Source organism: Rhamphochromis longiceps, linkage group LG15, assembly GCF_057381845.1.
Source record: "Rhamphochromis longiceps isolate RC_006_pf linkage group LG15, R_longiceps_female_GT1.1, whole genome shotgun sequence".
In the NCBI taxonomy this organism is placed as follows: Eukaryota; Metazoa; Chordata; class Actinopteri; order Cichliformes; family Cichlidae; genus Rhamphochromis; species Rhamphochromis longiceps.
Window position 1 is genome coordinate 14818455 of NC_140571.1, and position 19222 is coordinate 14837676.

Genomic DNA, 19222 nt, shown 5'->3' on the forward strand with positions numbered 1-19222 from the left:
TCTTATCTCCAAGAATACCCGGGATGACGTAAATAGTTGCTCGGCGGCACAGGATGTCATGAAAAAATGACATGTCCAGATCTGTGATGATCAGTTACCCCTCATTTCCCCTCATGCTGCTCATATCCTCACAGACCTCCGCTGTGTTAAACCACCGCTGCTTCCTCAGCTGCAGGAAGAGCAGCGATGCTTCACTGATGGCAGGGCAACAGCAAAACAAACCAAATGCCAACCCTGTGCATTATTGATGGCTGACGTGCACCCATGGCCCAGTTTCTTTTTCTTTTTTGTTTTTATTATTAGATCAATAGCTCTGTTTCATGTTTTACTTCAAAAGAAGTCACTTGACAGTCCTTGGAAATAAGCTCATCCACTGGTTTGAGGTTTACAACAGAAGATCAGCTGTGTGTGTTTGTGAAGAAGCTAGAATATCTTGAACACATCTCATGTCTTGTATTTTCTTGGCTTACTGAAAATGTTCAGTTTGCATAACATTGCATGTAGAGTTGTGACTGTGTTACTTACCACAAGCAGTCATCATACAATTTAACAGATGTAGCTGTGAACTGGCTTGAAAGTGACACATGGACCTTATTTTTTGTTTTTTAATCCTTAGTTATTTTTAATCACTGCCTCTCTTCCACAGCTTGTCTCTTCTCCCTCCCCTCACCCCCAACTAGTCAAATGGTTGCCCCTCCTTGAACCTAGCTCTGCTTGAAGTGGAGCTTTTCCTTTCCACTGTCGCCAAGGGGTCAAAGGCGGTTGTTATTGTAGATTCTTTACACTACAATTTAAAGCACATTGAGACGACTGCTGTTGTGATTTGGTGCTGTGTAAACAAAACTGAACTGAATTGCTTGCATGCCTGACCCCACAGCTGGGTGTGTGGTCAGTTTATAAGGAGGGTCAATCAGCAACGTGGGAGGAAGTAAAGGAGAAAGCTGATTCTTTAATATCTCATTCATTTGGAAGACGTCATTCCCGAGCGCTTAACATCTCAATCTGGACTGAGACCATTTTCCTTCCCGGCAGCGCACAGGCGTGGGGAGCAGAGGGGAAATGGCCTGTCGAAGAGCTGGATGTCAACCTGTGTTAGCAGATAAGGCCCGTCGTTGTCACTAAACAGAGCTGCCAGGAGGCTGAAGATAACAGTCAGTGCTAGTAATAATTAGGCCTCACGGCTCAGAGAGGGGCACGGCTGTTATCTGTCCTCTGCTTACGTGCTCTGTGCCGCTCTTGAGCTCTAAATACCAGGCGAGGCAACAAGTTGCACACTTAAAAACTACTAGTAGCAGTTTCCTCATTCGAAGAGTAGCTCAGTTTACAGATGATCGTTATCACAATAATGCAAGCACACTCATCTCAGACTCGCCTCTACGATGCAAAGGGGCCATAATGATTCAGGCTTTGCGTGGTTTAGTGGTTAGCGCTTTAACATCCGAGAAGAGAGCGAGGAGGATTGTATCAGGCCACCGCAGCAATGACAGTAAAAAGGGCACTTGACTAATTTCATTGAGACCTACATATAGCATATCGTGAGAAACCCCAAGGCGGTCACGTGGTCTCTGACACACTTCCCACCCAGATGAGGGGCTTCCAGGAAGGCTTCAGTGACAGCATGCAAACTCTGGCCTTAAAGCCAGAAGCGTCTGCAGCAAGTGAATTCCAAATAAAAACCTCACAGCTGCTTTTTCATGCTTGCAACCCACAGTGACTGACAATAGAAACTATGTCAGGAACACATTTTTAAAAATGACCCATCTAACAAAACTCACTCACGTCACAAAACCTTGCTGTGAGGTGACACAGACTCCCAAAATACTTTCCAGGAAATTATGTGCATGTTATCGAGCTGCGTGTATATTTAAACTAAACTTATCATCTTCATGCAGTTCATCACAGCAACTGAAAAAAAAAAAAAAGCTCAGAAAAGCTGGCGTCATCTTTCTGCATTTCCTTTGCAAGAGACGTGCCCTCTGCTTCAGTTTGAGCCGGATTTGAAAACTTTCATAAAAGAGTTGAAATAAAGAAACTACTGACTCAAGGTACACTTGAAAATATGAATGCCAGATGAAGTAATAAAACATTTGAAGTCATACAGATTGATCATCATAAGAAGAGCATGCAGTAGACCTTATTCAGCCAGCTCAGCAATTCAACAACTGAATGGCGGACTTCACAGAAAGATTTTACACAACAAAATTTTTTTTTTTCTTTCTCAATGACTAAAGATGCAGTGAGACAACTTGTACCCTCTTCTTGCCAAACCATCAACCGACACTTGAGAAAAGCATTGTGACAACTGCACCAGCCTTGCAACAACCTCAAATGGAAAGTAGGCTCAGGTTTTCTGACATGAGAATTGGGTCACCTCAGAGTTTACGAGGTGCAGAGCTGAAAGCTGCAAGATCTTACCTTCTGGCTTCTTGCGCTGCCGGAGTGGTCAGCCTGAGGAAGTGGCAGACTTTAAGCACATAGGGTAACGTACTTCCTTCCTTTTCACATGTACATGTACAGCTTCAACCTGAAGGAGACTTGAAGAGCAACTGCTGCTTCCCTCGCTCTACATGACGCTGTAAATTCAATCGTGTGAAACGAAAGTGATTTGTGCACCTTGAATCTTGGCTGATAAAAGGTCATAAACAAAAGGAAACAAGTCACAAGCTCAATGTGGAAGTTTGTTTTTTATATGAAATTTTTCATGTGTGAAAAACTGCAGCAACCAATAGAAAAGGCTTGGTATACATGAAATCTATATGACTTCATATACGAGCAGTACGCGAAGATGAAAAATCATAGACTGAATAATGATTTTGCTGATCCACACATTCAGATGCACACAGTCACGGACGGATTAATGAGCTGAGCTCAAACAGCTTCTCTTCATCTCCAACTAAACGCTGAAGTTTAGCGGCTGCCTGAAAATTCATCTTCCCAGGAAAAAGTCACCAAATGGCCGCGGAGGAACAAAATGACAACAGAGATGTAAAATCACTCCAATGAGGTTACAAAATGGAACGAAAGACACAAAACAACCAGAAAGAGTCCGAAAAAAGACAGAATAGAAACAAAATCTTAAATAATTCTCCAGATCTGAATTTTTCTTATCTGTGAAGAAGAAAAAACATCAGTAATTTCTGTTTACCACCAACACCGAGCATCAGAATAATAATAAAAAGCAGTTTACTCGAATGATCCTTAAACATTACAGCTTTCACCAGACTTGCTTTACCCCCGTGAGGTGTAAGTTACGCTCATGATCTTCAAGGACTTTTTTAGGAGATCAATTTTCTGAAGTCTTGATTGTTCAGGGTTACAGCTGCCTCACGTGATCAACAGTTATTACAGCTTCACATCTGCTGCTTCTAGAAGAAGGTACATCAGGCTGCTCTCTTATAAAAGCCTCGCCAGGGTGGATGGATCACCGTGTTGAATTTGGCAAAGATTTTATGCTGGATACCCTTTATCTGGGCTTGGGACCGGTGCTAGCTTGTGACTATGCGAATGTGTTAACCACAAGACCGCACACTACACAGTTCACATGACCTATGATATATTTAGCAGCTATTTTAGTATAAAACACCAGGGATCCTTGCTAAATGTAAACTTTGCTTTCAGTGTTCTTTGCAGTTGCTTTATGTCTCTCTGTGTTGGAGAAAGAAAAGGCTTTTACGTGTCTGAGCCCAGACTGGCTCAAACGTGTCTCATACAGTAATCCTTCCAAGCATACAGCATAGGCGCACATTTAAAAGCTGAATAATTCATTCATTTTACAAAAAATACCAATGGGTGTAAAAAGAAAAGAAACACATACAAAAAAGAAGGGCAAAACATATTCATGCTAGATGTTTTTCCAGCTGCTGCAGACAGCTCCCCTGATGTGTGGCAAGCTTCACTCAACATAAACAGTTCTTCCATCAATAAAAACTCTCTTTTCCCTTTAGTTTTATTCCAGTTTTCCAATCTGGAAATGGGAACCCGGAAATACTTTGGAATCATTTTATTAGATGTGATGGTGTCTTTAAGCTCCATTCATTATTTACTTTTTTTTTTTTGTACACAATCAAAATCAATAAAAATTTATTTTAAAAATGTCACTTCAAATAATGGATGGAGCTTAAGAATGAGTTCAGTCTGAAATGAGGGAAGTCTATAAGTAAAGCATCTGTTAAACCCACAGTTATTGGGTTAACTGTTTGTCCATGTGGGCAGACATCTGCACACCAATATGGCTTCCTCTGCCAGTTAAAGCTTCACTCGATAAAGTCTGTGAGTTTAATAAGTGTGTAGAAATGTCTTCATCCGCAGTGTCTCTTCCACTGATAACCTGTCGTGGTAGAAGCTGAGTCCGGTAAGGAGCTCGATGTCTCGCACTCGAGCGGTGTGGAGCTTCAGCCAGTCTTCCACCCACGTCAAGTCTGTCCCATTCTGAAGAAAAGCAGAAAGTGGGGGAGGCGTATATTAAAATTATGCAGTATTAAGAAGGGTCTGACAGCAGGTTTCCACAGAGGCAGACTGAAATAGACAGTGCAGAAACATGTGGGACGAATGGTGTTACTCACAGCGCAGCTCTCTGTGTGGTCGGGCCTGTGGGGCATGATGAAGGACCTGGCCTGGAGTGGACCTGCACAGTTCAGAGGGCCAAAGGTCGAATCCCCGCAGCTGGTCAGGATCACAAAGAAATGTGTCGGGATGGGAGCCTCGTTCCTGCAGAGATGAGAGATCACACGTAATCAAAGTGCTGCAATGGAAAAATTGAATACCTCAGTTATAAAGCCTCAGGTTAAAAAATAACCATCGGGTGTATTTTAAGTCCGATTTCTCTCATTTTACATCTGAATAGATTTTGGCATAAAAAACATGGAAGGATGGGTCCATCTTACTTCATTTCAAGAGTTCAGTGTCTTGGCGGTGTAATGATGAAGGGGATATTTTTTGGCACACTTTGAGTATCAACTGACAGAAGTTCTCACTCCCAAAGCATAACATTTTACGCTAGGTGACAAATCGTTGGTATATTATGCTTTCGGCCACCCAATGCGTCCTTATATTACGAGTTCGGAAATATTAGAAATAGGAGAACCGTTTGGAATGAATCTACACATGTACGTGTATTTGACTTTAATCTAACACGATTAAGGTGGTGGTGAACGTTAGGGATAAGGTTATGATTAGGGCTGGAATACACGGCTGGAACGTGTGTTACTGCGGGAGCGTCGTTCTATTCAGTTTCATCCACAATCCGGCGCGTAGCATAGGAATGCGGAAGGTCACCTTTCGCGTTCCCATGGAACGCCTCGGGACGTGACAATTCGTCAGTATATTACGCGTTGCGCAAAACGAGCTGCAACTGAGCAATGTTTAAACACCACAGCCTACCCGAGTATTGTTGCAGACCATAGCCATACTTTATGATCACAGTGTACTATCTTCTGTTGGCTGCTTCCAGCAGATCAACTCAAACTGGTTTCCTGATCATCACCTTGAGTTCACTATACTCAAATGGCCTCCACAGTCATCAGATTTCAATGCAGTAAAGCACCTTTATGATGTGGTGGAACGGGAGATTCACATCTCTGACCTTTTTAGGTTCTGAAGGACATTTCACCTTTTATTTGAAAACTGAAGGAATCTTTCTCAAGAAGCCTTTTTGGATGAACTGGCTTCAACTCAAGTGCTCAAGACTTCTTAAGAATTGTCTGCATGTTGTATAACAAACAGTCACAAAGCAACCCACCAAACGTCATTCAACTCTCATTGTTTCCAAATCTTGATCTGAGTATAGGAGTATATGACATCACATGTTCCAGCCAGCATGAAGTATTTAAGCAAAAACCGAGAGCTATTAAAGGGGAATAGCCAAATTTAGTTCGGCTGCAATGTGTGCTACTGCGTGAGCTATGAGTAACCCTCAATGTAACCCATGGGTTTCTCAAACACTTTCTCAAGGTCTTTTGAGTTTTTGGACAATTGTGCATGTGAAGGCTGCATCAATTCTTTAATTCAAACAAAAACGATGCAATGAGTTCATTTATGCACTTAAATTAACATCACTGGGGGGTTGGGTGGAGTGAGGGTGGGGTGTATTGAACCAGTGCACTAAGCTAATGTGCAAAATGAGCGCGTCAGCCTTTAGGCACATTAGGTATAATATGCATATACTGAGACATACAGATAAAATATATTATAAAAATTCAGTAACTTAAGCATATGGCCAACACAATGCATATACATATTTTGTTATATATATAAAAAACACAACTTTTAAGAGTCTACACTGTTTCTTCATTTTCTGAAACTCTACAACTATTTCTTAGTTTGGAAGAGAAAAAACTGGAGACGTTTGAAACCCACGTTTGCTTATCAGTCACTACATGTCCTCCTCCGAAATTATCATTCTCTTATCACAAACCCTTCTGCAGAAGAAAAAGGATACCTGATTAGTTTACCATTAAATAACAGCTCAGAGGGATTACTGACATTGTGTTCAATGCTAACAGCTAATGCACCATTACATGCAGGAGGCATTCCTGGTGTACACAAACAGTCATGCAATCTTCATTTTCAGATGCGTTCCAATGGACATATAAGCTAGGATATTTTGTTTGGCCTTCCTTTGGACAGGAGGCAGGAAGGGCAGAGCTTGAGTTAAGCCATGTGCAAATGTTCTACCAAAACTACCAGGGATGTTTATGTAATACATTGCATTTTAACATCAAAAATTTAGTCTGGATAAAGCCTGAATGTAGTTTGTAAACCCTGGAAATTAATGTCTACAGCAGCACAGGTATTGCATCACTTTAGAATTCCCCATCAGATCTCATCTAATTGAGTGTGCTCAGCTGCCTGGACACTGATAGTCAGTTTTACACATGAACTATGTGCTGTGTTTCTTAGATTTTATCTGAGTACCGGTTTATCTTACGATGGCTTTCTGACATTTTATTTAATTATTTGTTAATACTTTTGCTGTGTGGATCCATATAAACATTAAATGTCTGGTGAATGTTCTCAGTTTGAGGACACAACAGTGAGACTCAGTTTGGTTTGGGAGAGGGAGCTGCCTCAGGCAGAAAACAGAATGACCATTTTTTAGTAGGAAGCTGGAAAATGACTAATTAGTGGTGTTGGGTGTAACTCATTCTAAAGTAGAGCACTAATCTGCAATTAATCTGTAATCAAATTACATTTTTCTGCTTTGTTTGCTTGCTTGTTCTTCATATGTCTGCATGACTGGTGAAAAAAGTAGAAAAAAACAAAACAGAAATAGGAAAAAAAGGCCAAAAACAAACCAAAGGTGTCCTTTTCCTGCACGTCAGCTACCTGAACCTGACCTAAATTGCTTGGAGGGTGAAGTAAAAATAAATAGTGGGCTCTCCAACTTCTGATTAGTGGTGATTAATTTAATTTTTATTATGCAGAAGGACAAGAACATGATGGTAAAGTGCAAACTGTGTCCAGAAGCATCCACAGTTAAATAACATAACACACTTTATGTGTGTGCCCTCATTAGAATATGGATTTGTAACACATTGCTCACATGCACCTCACTCAGGAAATACAAAAATCAAAATTGTTGTTCATGTGTGAAGATGAATATTGTACTAATGTTCTCACTATTAGAAATCCTTCTTGATTTGCTTCAGACCTGCTGTGTCTGCTAGAGGAATAAATGAAAATGTCTACATAAGCATTTTTGCAACACAGTTACTTTCTTAAGAACTAACTTCAAAACGAAACTGAAGTTGCAGTTTTCTTTGGAAATCTTTCTTCATTGGATTTACGTCAAGGCCAAATGGAGACTCTTAAAAGTGAGTCACCACTTAAGTCTTTTTTTAATAACACCTAATAAGCAGTTGTAAAGCACAATAAATGAAAAAGGCTGAATTTAATCAGACCATTAAACTGTCAACATAAAAATATGCAGCTTCTGACAACCAAATGACTGAACTGCACAGTGTAGCAACAGTAAATGTTATTTTGCTTCTGTCTTACCCTGATATCTTTTTTAATTCATCGACGTGTCCATCATAGTCTTTATCGAATATTGGCCCGCTCATGACGTTGACTCCGTTCAGCTGCTGTGAATATTTTGGGAGGAAGACGTCATGGAAATGCGTCCAAACGGCTGGGAAAATACACACAAAAAAAGCTTTAAGTGCTCCACTGTGTTGTACAGAAACATCACTTTATTTTGCTTTTTTCCCCTGCATGCAACACATGCTAAAGTAGGGTTGCCAACTCCCTGAAAAATAAATAAGGGACACCTCGTGGCCAGGGCCGGGCGACCCAGTTGTCTTCACCCTTCCCAGTGTGGTGAATTTTCTAGCTCTTTTTTTGTGTGTGAAATTCTTTTTTTAACCATTTGACTTGAAGTTGATTTAAGTAGATGCATATTCTATTCTTTGTGATATGAACACATGTGAAACAAATGATCATTTAGCCATTTATTTTTAGCTCAAAATGACAACATTAACACAGTAAAACAGGTCTCTTTCTTAAACAGAAGCCTGTCATGCTTAACTTTTGAGAATATAAGTAAATCTTTCTTTAAAAGAACTCTGTCCTGCTTAACTTAAAATAATAGAAAGCAATAGAACAATAGTTCTATTTAGTACAATAGGCTTCAGTTGAGGTATTATTTCAGCTTTTCTAATGCTAATCAGCTTTTCAGCTTTTCTAATGCTAATCAGCTGCTCCCGTTTGAAAACCCGCTTGTTGCCATGATTACGCATCATAACTCATCATCATTATTCATCTTTGTATTACTTTTATGTATTAGTCATCAATTTGTTGTAATCATCTATCCTTGCAGTCGTTTATTACACAAAATAAGTTATATTATCACACTTCTGGCCACATAGCGCTGATATTCACTGCACATGCCCATATTACCTTTTTCCAGCCAGGTGTTTTCCTTTTCCCATTCTTCCCTTTCTCTGACGGGAACAAACATTGCTGCTCTAATGCTGGGCTCACACTGTGCGATTTTTGGCCCATTTTGAGACGATTTTTGAGTGATTTTGGCCTTCATCGTGCGTCGTGTAGTATACGTGGGGTAACGAGAAGTGATTAACACCTCACGACCAGCTCCCGATCATCAATCGCTCGTGAGTGTGTCACCGCAGCCGCTCACACTGCTCACGCGCAAACACGTAAACGTCGGTGAAATAGACGGAGCAGCACGGCTGTGCAGCGTGTGATCTGGACACAAGCGATGGAGGCACAACTTGTAGAACTTTGGAAAGCTCATCCGAGCCTTTTCCATGTGGCATCACAAAATTATCACGACCACAACAACCGTGAAAACAGTTGGATTTATACTGCTGCTCAATCACAGCTGCCTGATCAATGTTTTTCATTAGCAATTTAGCAAAGTTGATGGTGGTGGTGTGTCTGTGTGAGTGAAAGACAGAGAGAGAGAGCGACAGATTTTCTGCTATAACCTTAATTTTATGGAGGCACAGTGTGAGCTCTCAGGTCGCATCAGAGCATCGGGCCGTATAGTGTGAGAGTACATCGTGACCTATGAACTTCTAACCCCTGCGAGTCAATCGTGCAGTTTGAGCAGGAGCTGAATAACGCGACTGAAAAAAATCGCACAGTGTCTGCCCAGCTTTAGGTGTACTGTCATCCGAGACTTGCACCGCAGTGTCGGCGTTTGTTTCACTGTTGGCCATGCTTCTTGTTTTGGTCATCTGTTGTCTTCCGGTATTTTCTCCGTAAGCGACCTTTCCTCGACCAATGAGATGAGCGGTAATCTGAATTGTCATACTCGAATTGTCATAAGTGTGCTGTCAGCTCATTGGTCACAAAGCAGGAGAGGGGCTGGGAATTATGTTTTCAAACAAAGTGTTAATTCCATAAACATTTATAGACTACGTTTGATTCTCACTGTATTACGGGACAAAGTGCGTCCCTTATTAGCTCAATACGGGACGTGTACTTTTGTTTCTAAATACGGGACGATTCCGTTTTTTAAGGGACGGTTGGCAACCCTATGCTAAAGTGTTTGTCTGGTCTTCCTTCGTGTTTTCCTCCCTTCTCACTCGTGCAAAGCCACCAGGGGGCAGCATCTCCCAGCTGATAAACATTCTGCAGCTTGTTGTCAGGATAAAACTCAGTTCTGCAATATCTTAATCACCCAGCACGATCTACAGGTTTCAACAGTTCTGGGTTGGCTAACTAACCACAGAGTGAAATTACCAGACCACCATGGAGGTACATATTCTTTCACATATGACAGATGATTTTGTAATGCTGTAAAGTACACTGAGAGCAAGTTCAGGCTTCATAATCATGTAATCCAGCCCATTTAAGTCATCTCTACATAAAGGATGAAGTATGAAAAGCAGCAAGCACTGCTCCCACTAGGTTATATCTGGGACTCTCCACCATTTGTCCTTAGAACTGAAGAAGCTTCTCGGATGAGAGGTGAAACGTCTTCAAGCAACTTAAAGAAGTCCAGACGCTTTTCTTTGCAAGCTCCTTTGACTACGATGACCTGGATGACTGAGAACCTTCAAAGACATATGAGAGCAAACCTGCACAGATCCTTGACTGAAGAACCTACATGCGCTCCTTTGTGGAGCACAGTGTGGTGAGTCACTTTACAAACATACTGACTTTCTGCTGAATCCTGCTGTAAGGGAAACACACAGCATGCAAGCAGGGAAACTAACCCTGGAACTGTTCCACTAACTAAACCTTCGATTGCGTTTTACAGAACAAGCTCAAGTAAATTAGGGCGGCGAAGTCCCACATAATTACATCAGTTAGATCTCTGGACTTGGGATGGGATAAAGTATAGCTTGCTGTCAGCTTTCAAGCAACTCAGGATAATTTGAAGCAATGGAAACTGGCAAACCGCAATACCTGCTGTCTGAAAACTTGAGTGCTTGACCCATTTAACAAAATCGAGCCTGTCTCAAAGATCCAGAGAGCTGTTAAGCTGACTCATTCAGTTGTGACAGATCTTTTAAGAAATGTTGAACTTGTGAATCACTGCTGGTCTTTTTACCAGTCTGGGTGCAGCTGGAAAGTTAGAAACAAATAAGCAACTGACTCACCTTTAAATGCAGGGAACATCGGTGCCATGTTGCTCGTGATTAGAGAGTCTGAAACATTGGCACTCAGATCTATAGAGGAAATGAGAGGTTAGGACAAACTGAATTTGCTGGGCATGGAATTTGGCTATGGATTAAAACTTAGATTACATGTTGTGAAGACTGATGCGTCTACTGTGAAACTAAAGCATAGCGATTTACTGGCTGAGAAAAACATTTACAAATTAGTGGAGTTGAATGCAGGCAGATTTAGGGCTTCTTTATTACATCTCCTGTGACTTATTTTAATTTTAATAATCACATTGATGTGGTGTCAGAAGAATCGGAAATTGTTTTTTCTCATGCTTGGAAAGCTGGCGTAAAAGTCGGCAGGAGCTTCCAGGATCGCTGACTCAGACACATGGCAATGAAAGTTGGTATTTGGTTAATTGTAGGATTTTAGCCCTGCGACAGACTGGTGACCTGTTCAGGGTGTACCATGGCAGCTATGATAGGCTCCAGCCCACCTACAAAGTAGGCCTGGGGGAAAGGATTAGCTAGGCTGGCTAAGCGTTCGACCTTGACCTTCATTGTTAGCATTCAAGGTCAAAGTTGAGCTTGGAAAATTTCTTAAAACTTTTCAAATTTTCCACTAATATTTCTTAAAATCTCAAGGTTTCAGACAATTCTGCTCCAATCATATGGCTACAGATAATAAAATACACAATTTTGGTTTGTAATGCTGCAAAGTCATAGTTGAAAGGTCCCACCCCTCCTCGTGAAAAACAACAAAATACAAAAAACCAAGAAGCAAAAAAACAGACTGATCACTCAGCATGTAAGAAGAACATCATAAAACATCAAAGTTTTGGTATAGCCCTTGCCCTTTGGGGGGAGCTGTACCCTCTTGTGTGCTCTTGTTTGTACTGGTATTGGTTTGCCCGGATTACAACAGAGCTAAAACAGATTGTGTTTAAGACTTGTTTAAGCACTGATCAGTAAAATACTACACGTCACCTTTCTAACATCCACATTGATTCCACATTCCAAACACTTAAACACACCACGAAGGGTCATGTAGGAGCTGCAAAAGGCAATAGCACCCTGAATGGTTACCAGCCTGTTACAGTGCTAATGCAGAAAGCGAGACAACCACACACTGACAAACATACAGCCAATTTAGAACCACCAATTAGCCTAATGAGCAGGTCTTTAGACTGTAGTGGAAAACTGGAGGACCAGGAGGTCTGAACTGTGGTGAGGCGACAGTGCTAATGACTGCGTCTTACCTCCAGAAAAAGTGAAAGTTGTTCACATTAAAAAGTTGCTACATTAATTCACTCAAGAGAAATTAATTGATTAATTAATCTGCTATCACTGCTATCGCTGTGCTCACTTTCTACCAGAACCAGAGGCAGATCAAAGGTTTCATGTTGGCCAGCTTTTTCTGTTAACCCTGGAAAATCTACCACAAACTTTGTGTATTCTTGTCTCTGAACATCCAAAAGACAGATATACAGAAACAGATAAATAAACATTCAATCCGCAGAGTGTCACTCAAGAGGAAGTGGATGCTTTTCTCTCACGCAGCTGTGAAGCATATGTTTGCTCTGTACGTGAAAATGTGCTCTGAAACATCTCGACCTGACTTCAACACAGGCTGAGAGGGATGAACTGTCTCCCTCAATACCACACACATGCAGGTTCACAAACACAAACACTCACTGGGGGGATGCAGCAGGCCATAGGCAAGATCAGAGTTGTCTTTGTAGCGCAGACACTGCTGGCTGTTGTTTGCTGGGATGCGTACGTCAGCACGGACACACGCCTCCAACTCTGGGCTCAGAGGTTGCACTCTGGTCTGAGAGAGAGAGTAAGAGGTAGAGAGAGCGAGGATCAGTCAGTGTTGACAGTATAAGTGGGAGTCCAGACTAAAACGCGAGTGTTGTGTAAGATGGTTTGGCTTGGTTTTTGCTCTCCATGTGTGTATAGGTCAGCAAGGGCATTGCTCTGATTCTGTGCGCACAGCTCCCAAAAAAACCCCCAAACCAATAAATCACTTCCATCCTCTGTCACAGAGGGGAAAAAAAGACACATTTGTTTCCTCTTAAATTCTTGGTAGCACCAAGGGTTATATCATTTTGGAACCAGCTATGCAAAACATTTATATAATTTCAAAGAATAGAGTGCTAAATAGAAACAATGAAAGAAAGACATTTTTGGGTATTTCCATTTCCCAGAAAAAAGAGCAGCTTTAAAATATCCATCCTCTTCCACCTTTTCAATTCAGTGTCGCAGGTGATGACACGATTCACTCTGGACAGGTTGCCAGAGAGACAGTAAACCATTGGCACTCACATCTGCATGTCTTTGGACTGTGCGAGGAAGCTGGAACACCCGGAGAGAACCCACCAAGCATGGGAGATCATGCAAACTCCACACAAACTCGGCACCTTCTTGCTGTAAGGCAACAGCACTAACCACTGCTCCACCGTGCTGCCCCGCTTTGAATCACATACCGTTTACACCATGTCTACATAAAGATGCACTTTTGTGTTTTTAAACCGCATACAAAAAATCTGGGCAATCCCCCAAAGCGGTTTGGCCTCGCCCCAAAGACAAATCAGCACGAGTACAATGAAAAGATTTTCTATTTTCTTAAGAAGGCAGCCCATCTAAGATGTAAGAATTATTAGACATAAAACGGGCAATAAGTCAATCAAATCAAAGTGCCAAAAAGAACTAAACTGTGGAGATGTTTTAGACAGACGATGGTGTCGGGAAATTGTTAAAAGAAATCTGCAGTTTTTCACTGGTAAATTTTACAGTGGAGCCATAGTTTTACTCTTTACTGAGATTAAAGTAACACATAGTGTCAGCGCCTGTATGAACAGCTCGTGGGTTACAACATATACAATATACTTGTGGAAAAGGGGTTTTTTTTGAAAGGAATTTTAAATGAGATCTTGCATTAAGCTAGAGGCCAGGGCCACAGATGTGAACTTGTGTAAGTATCTATAATAAATGAACAGCAAATTAATATTTAATTGCATGTAAAACCATTTTTTTTTTACCCTTTACTTTTTTACTATTATTCCTCTTTGTCATAAAATACTAAACATTACGACTCTGTCCAGGAAACATCTTGGATGATATCTTAGTCACATTGTCCTTTTTTTTTTATAATAGGCAAACTAGCTCAAAACTAGCTTTTCATGGAAATGCTCAGCTTTGACAAGCTGCAAACTGAAGTTCTGTGTGGGTTTACAAGTGTGATGAAGATAATAGTGCTCAGTCACAAACAATCTGCAGTATGAGGGAAAAAATACAGATGGTACAATAAGATTCTCTGTTTTACTTCTATTGTTTAGATAGAGCTTCAATGGCTACTTCCTCTCTTGCACCATGATTCAGACAGTACAGTAATAGTCTCAAGTCTCCCGGGAATGCATCACTCTGCTTGAGGTCATAATTTACACTAGAGCTCAACCACATAGTGACAAAGACAAGAGAGACTTGAACCAACATGAGCAGAGAAGATGAGTAACAGCTGCTCAGAAAAGAAATTCAGATACTAAACAGCTCTGTGCAATCTGCTGCCAAACCATAACCACAGAAGAAATATAGCCGGAACGACTCAACTTTACAGGCTATGTTTAGAGATAAAAGCTCCAGCCAGCGGACTCACCAGAGGCTGAATGGTATAGGATACCCAGAGGGGCATGAGCCGGTCTTTGCTGTATCCGCTGAGGTAGTTTAAGTGGTGCAGCAGACAAAATGTGGCACCTGATTGGATGACTCGAGGGATGCCAAAAGGTTCGTGGAGGCGACGCAAGCTGGATTTCTCACCTGAAGAGAAGATGTGTAATGTGTATCAGACAGAAGCATCTCTAAAACCACCACATGTGCAAAGAAAAGTGAAATGATTCTCACTTGAGCTCAATGCCAAGAGATTTCCGTTCATTTGTTCCACCTGAAAAGAAATTCATCTTGTTAGCATGATTGTGTTAGAAATAGCTAACACAATTTAACCACGTATTCAGTATATAAAGCTCTGATGTCAATGAATTTTTTAAAGCTCATTTTTTGTACATATCCCAGCTTCTCTAGTTTGAGAGTAGGATAGTAGTACTTCTATTACTCCATGCACTTCACTATGTGTTAATGAACTTCATCAGAAGAGACCAAGTAGTAACCACTGCCACTAACTACGAATCAAAAACCATAAATCCGGCGTACACCAGAGGCCTGTATTATTGATCATGATATGGGGCTTAGTGAAGTAAATTCAAGGCTAACTCTGGGTTTTCCAGCCAACATCTACACACCAATCAATACACTGGAAAATAGTTTGTCCATTGCTGGAAAAGTCTAGTATTAGGAGGGCTAGATACTTTTTATTTCTCTGATGACCTTCAATCCAGCTTTTTTCAATTTTTCTGCAAGCAGGTTTAAAACAATTCTATTGCTCTAAAAGCTGTTATACAGCAATATAATCCAAACACAAGACTTCATTTAGCACAGTCAAAGATGAAAGAATAGGGGTTAAACACACCAAACAACATCATATGTTAGCTTCAGAACATGCAAATGCAGTTATAGTCAGATCCCCGAGCTCTGCTGTGTTCTCTCCTGGAGAATTCTCATTTTTCGCTGTGCACACAAAGAATGATTAAGTGAAGCACCAAATATAACCACCTAAAAGTCCACAGCAATGCCACTGTGGATAGAAACTAGTCCCAAAATAAGCCTGAATGTGTGTTACATGATCTTGTGATGTAGGAGTGATGAGCTGTTCTGTTTATTTACAAAACTCTTTGAAATTATGACTCTAGCAAAAGGCCCACATGTCCCAGTTATCTACCACCACAAAGCACTCATAAGCTGAAAAAACGGAGAAGAGCCTCAAATCTAACCAATGCATATGCATGTAACTGCACGCAACTACGATCTGTAAAAAGAGAACGCCTCTAATAGTTTTATATATACAGAAAGCTCTTGTATTTTATTAATGTGCCCATAAATAAACTTGCATTTGAGACACAACCTAATGTGCACATTTGTGGAGCTTAGTTGTCATGTATAACTGTGTAATACACATTTGTGACACTCAGACAAATATGCAGTGGGTATATATGTTGCTTTAAGCTAAAACCTAATGCTAGCATTAGCAATAAAATCCTTTAAAAACATAGATGTTTGGCAGATCTTTGTATAGTTTAATGGGAGTTTACTGACAGAAAGAATATTTCATATAAAAATAAGTTCTAGACTAATTTAAATGTTGGCCAGGCACTGGTCCATAGCTGTCTAGTCAAAGAAAATTTTGTGCCCATCCATCTAGTAGGTTGACAATAATCTTAGGGTCTTTAAACCTATTAGAAAACATTCAGTGGGTCCCATAAATGGCTTTAAAAAATTCACAACATTTCACTCTAGTTGTAAATATATTTCATTCTTGACATTTGCATCCAGAGGCCAAAAATAAATCTGGTTAGCACATACCATTTCTGTGGTTTGGGATTCACAAGTGCACTGCAGGTTGTCAGAGGGGAAGAGCACATTAGAGTTACAGAGGATGTCGTGGGAGAGCTGTGCTGGGAGAACTGGATTATGGACGGGGTGCTTCAGGAGGTGGTTCAGACTACCGTGGGTCCCGTTGTTTGGAGAAGGACGAATGCCAAGAAGATCTGTTTGATAAGAGAAGAAAATGATTAATTAAATGAATGAATAGGACACATCAAATAAGACAACATGTCAGTGTATTTGAAATTAAAAGAAGAGTCATGGTTTCAAGAACAACAAATCTTTACCAAAGTTATCACACAGTACAATTATAAGAGTTCAGCGACTTATACAAATTTGCTTTGTTTCAAAGAGAGTGAGCCTTAATAGTCAGTTTATTATGTATGTTAAAAAAATACACCAGCAAAGAGTAAATCTGCCTAAATTCTACTTTTTTAAAATTGATACTGCCTGAATTAATGGAAGATGAACACACACCTATTCTATTTTGACCTAAAGAGCCACTACTGTAGCCGGCATACACCGTATGGTTGTGTGTTCAGTTTGATTCTGACTTAGAGTACTGAAATATCCGGGTTACTCTATCTTGTCTTCAGTCTGGTAGATATGGTTTCCTTTTTCTAACACTTCTTTATTTTGGAAGTAAAACACAGACCTAAAACTCAGTGCAGACGAAGCATACCTGCTTCCTCTTCTCAAGTGTGTTAACTTATCTTTTAAAAATAAGCAGCTGTTTTTATCAATTTGATGAATTATGGGGTTAGTAAACTATGTTAGGCAAAGTAATAAAAATGAAATCAGATGACTTCTTGTAGACTTGCTGACTTGACTGTGTCTTGTGGACATGATTCATATGATGAAGCGATGGAAACTAATTATGTCACTGCAGAAATAGTTACACGTTCAGCAAATGCCCCGAGCTCAAGCCATTGCTGCTAGTGTCACATTTATCTGCTAAATACGTAGCTGCAGCATGCTTACCTTAGACAGAAAGTCAGCCTATGAGCATGTTTAGAGCTCACTGATTGAAACATTATATCTCCTGCAGTTTAAGACTATGGCATCAATTTAGAAGGTTTGTGAGGTGGACTAGTTCTCGGCTTTGATCGGTAATTCTTGTAGTCTCCTCAGCTCGCCTGGCAACCTCAAAGGGCTAACAAAACTTCAGGGTACAAGAGTAAAATAGATGTTCTCATTTAGCTCTCAGCATGAAAGTCAATGAGCGAATATGTCTAACGAAAAAGAAACGATAAAGAAAAAATATTAGGCTTCGTTGCAGGACAGGAGAAGAATGTGCAGTGAGCAGTGTGAAGGAACAATATAACTTACCACACATGAGGTTATATAATTCAATGTTCTCAAAAGTTGGCACAACTGTGCTGTGTTTAAATGCTGGACCGTAGCCAATGAAGATTGCCTGATGGAGACAAGCAAACAAACAAAAAACCAGGTAAGACTTTCATTAATTTCTCTTCAACCTGTAAAATAAACAAGTGCGTATATTGAACTATATGATCTACAGTTTGACAGTTTATCAACTTAAAACCTTTAAATTGTTTTTGTACAACAAAAAGAAATCACTGAACACTTTAATTAGATAACGCATAAATATTTGAAAGGAACTAAAACAGTAAAATGACCTTACGTAACCTCAGAAGTGAAGGGCTTCAATTCTAGGAAAGCCTTGGATGGATTCACAGATATTTGCCTATGATCTATTTCAAGGGCAGTTTGCAACTTTCCCTAGCTGTGTGCAGGCAGGCTGGCAACCGCTTACACAAAAGTTGACTTTTCTCGACCCTTTTTTTAGATCGGTCTGCAGTCTTGTAAGCTAATTATACTGAGTCAAATTCCAGTGTAAACCACGGCCGGAAGCATAGACAAAAATACCATAAAGACTGACATTAAGGTGGCAGACAGAAACACCTTTCTCAATTAAAACAAACTCAGTCAAAAGTTGATTGTGTAGGTGGAGAGAAATCCACACAAAATGTAATTACGGTACTTAGGTCCGGGTCTAGACATACCTAATGCATATGTTTCCTTTAGATTTGTTTCACTACAAGTACAAGCCTAATTCCAAAATCTGTGAGAAAACATGCTAGGGCAGGGCCGTGTTTACCGCTGTGTAGCATCTGCTCTTCTTTTAACAACAGTTCATAAACATCTGGAAACTGAGGACACCAGCTGTTGGACTTTGGGGAGAAAAACATTGTCCATTTCTTGACTGATATAGGATTCTAGCTGCTCAACAGTCGCGATTCTTCTTTGTCGTATATTTGTCTCACGATGTGCCCAAGTTTTTTTTAACCGGTGAAGTTCTGGACTACAGGCAGATCAGTTTAGCACCAAGAGTTTTTTTTAAAGCTCATCTATTAAGACATTACATCGTGCTTTATTCTGTAATAGCTGTGGTATGTAATTCAAAACCATCTTTCTGAAATATAGAAGCCCTTCCTTGAAAAAGATGTCATGGGAATGAGAGCAGATGTTGGTCTAAAACCTGTATATAACTTTCAGGACTGATGGTGCTTTTCCAGATGTACAAGCTTTGAAGCGAGCACACATAGCAAGCTGAATGGTCCATCTTCAAAGATGACAGTGCTTTAAACCTGCCTTCTGTTCAAAAATCCGTCTATATGCATATTTAA

At 40.4% G+C, this 19222-nt stretch overlaps 1 protein-coding gene across 1 annotated transcript in view; it reads right to left on the minus strand.

Annotated features, from left to right (window-relative positions):
• Positions 1–2671: 2671 nt before the first annotated feature.
• The window catches only part of enpp1 (ectonucleotide pyrophosphatase/phosphodiesterase 1), a 37441-nt gene continuing 20890 nt past the window's right edge, over positions 2672–19222 (minus strand). The window contains exons 15-23 of the mRNA XM_085381648.1: positions 17901–17988; positions 16551–16735; positions 14979–15018; positions 14734–14894; positions 12771–12906; positions 11070–11138; positions 7996–8128; positions 4563–4707; positions 2672–4428 (exon numbers count right to left, since the gene is read on the minus strand). Of these exons, the coding sequence (XP_085237774.1) occupies positions 4276–4428; positions 4563–4707; positions 7996–8128; positions 11070–11138; positions 12771–12906; positions 14734–14894; positions 14979–15018; positions 16551–16735; positions 17901–17988 (1110 nt within the window). The 3' untranslated portion in view covers positions 2672–4275. The remainder of the gene's footprint in view (positions 4429–4562; positions 4708–7995; positions 8129–11069; positions 11139–12770; positions 12907–14733; positions 14895–14978; positions 15019–16550; positions 16736–17900; positions 17989–19222) is intronic.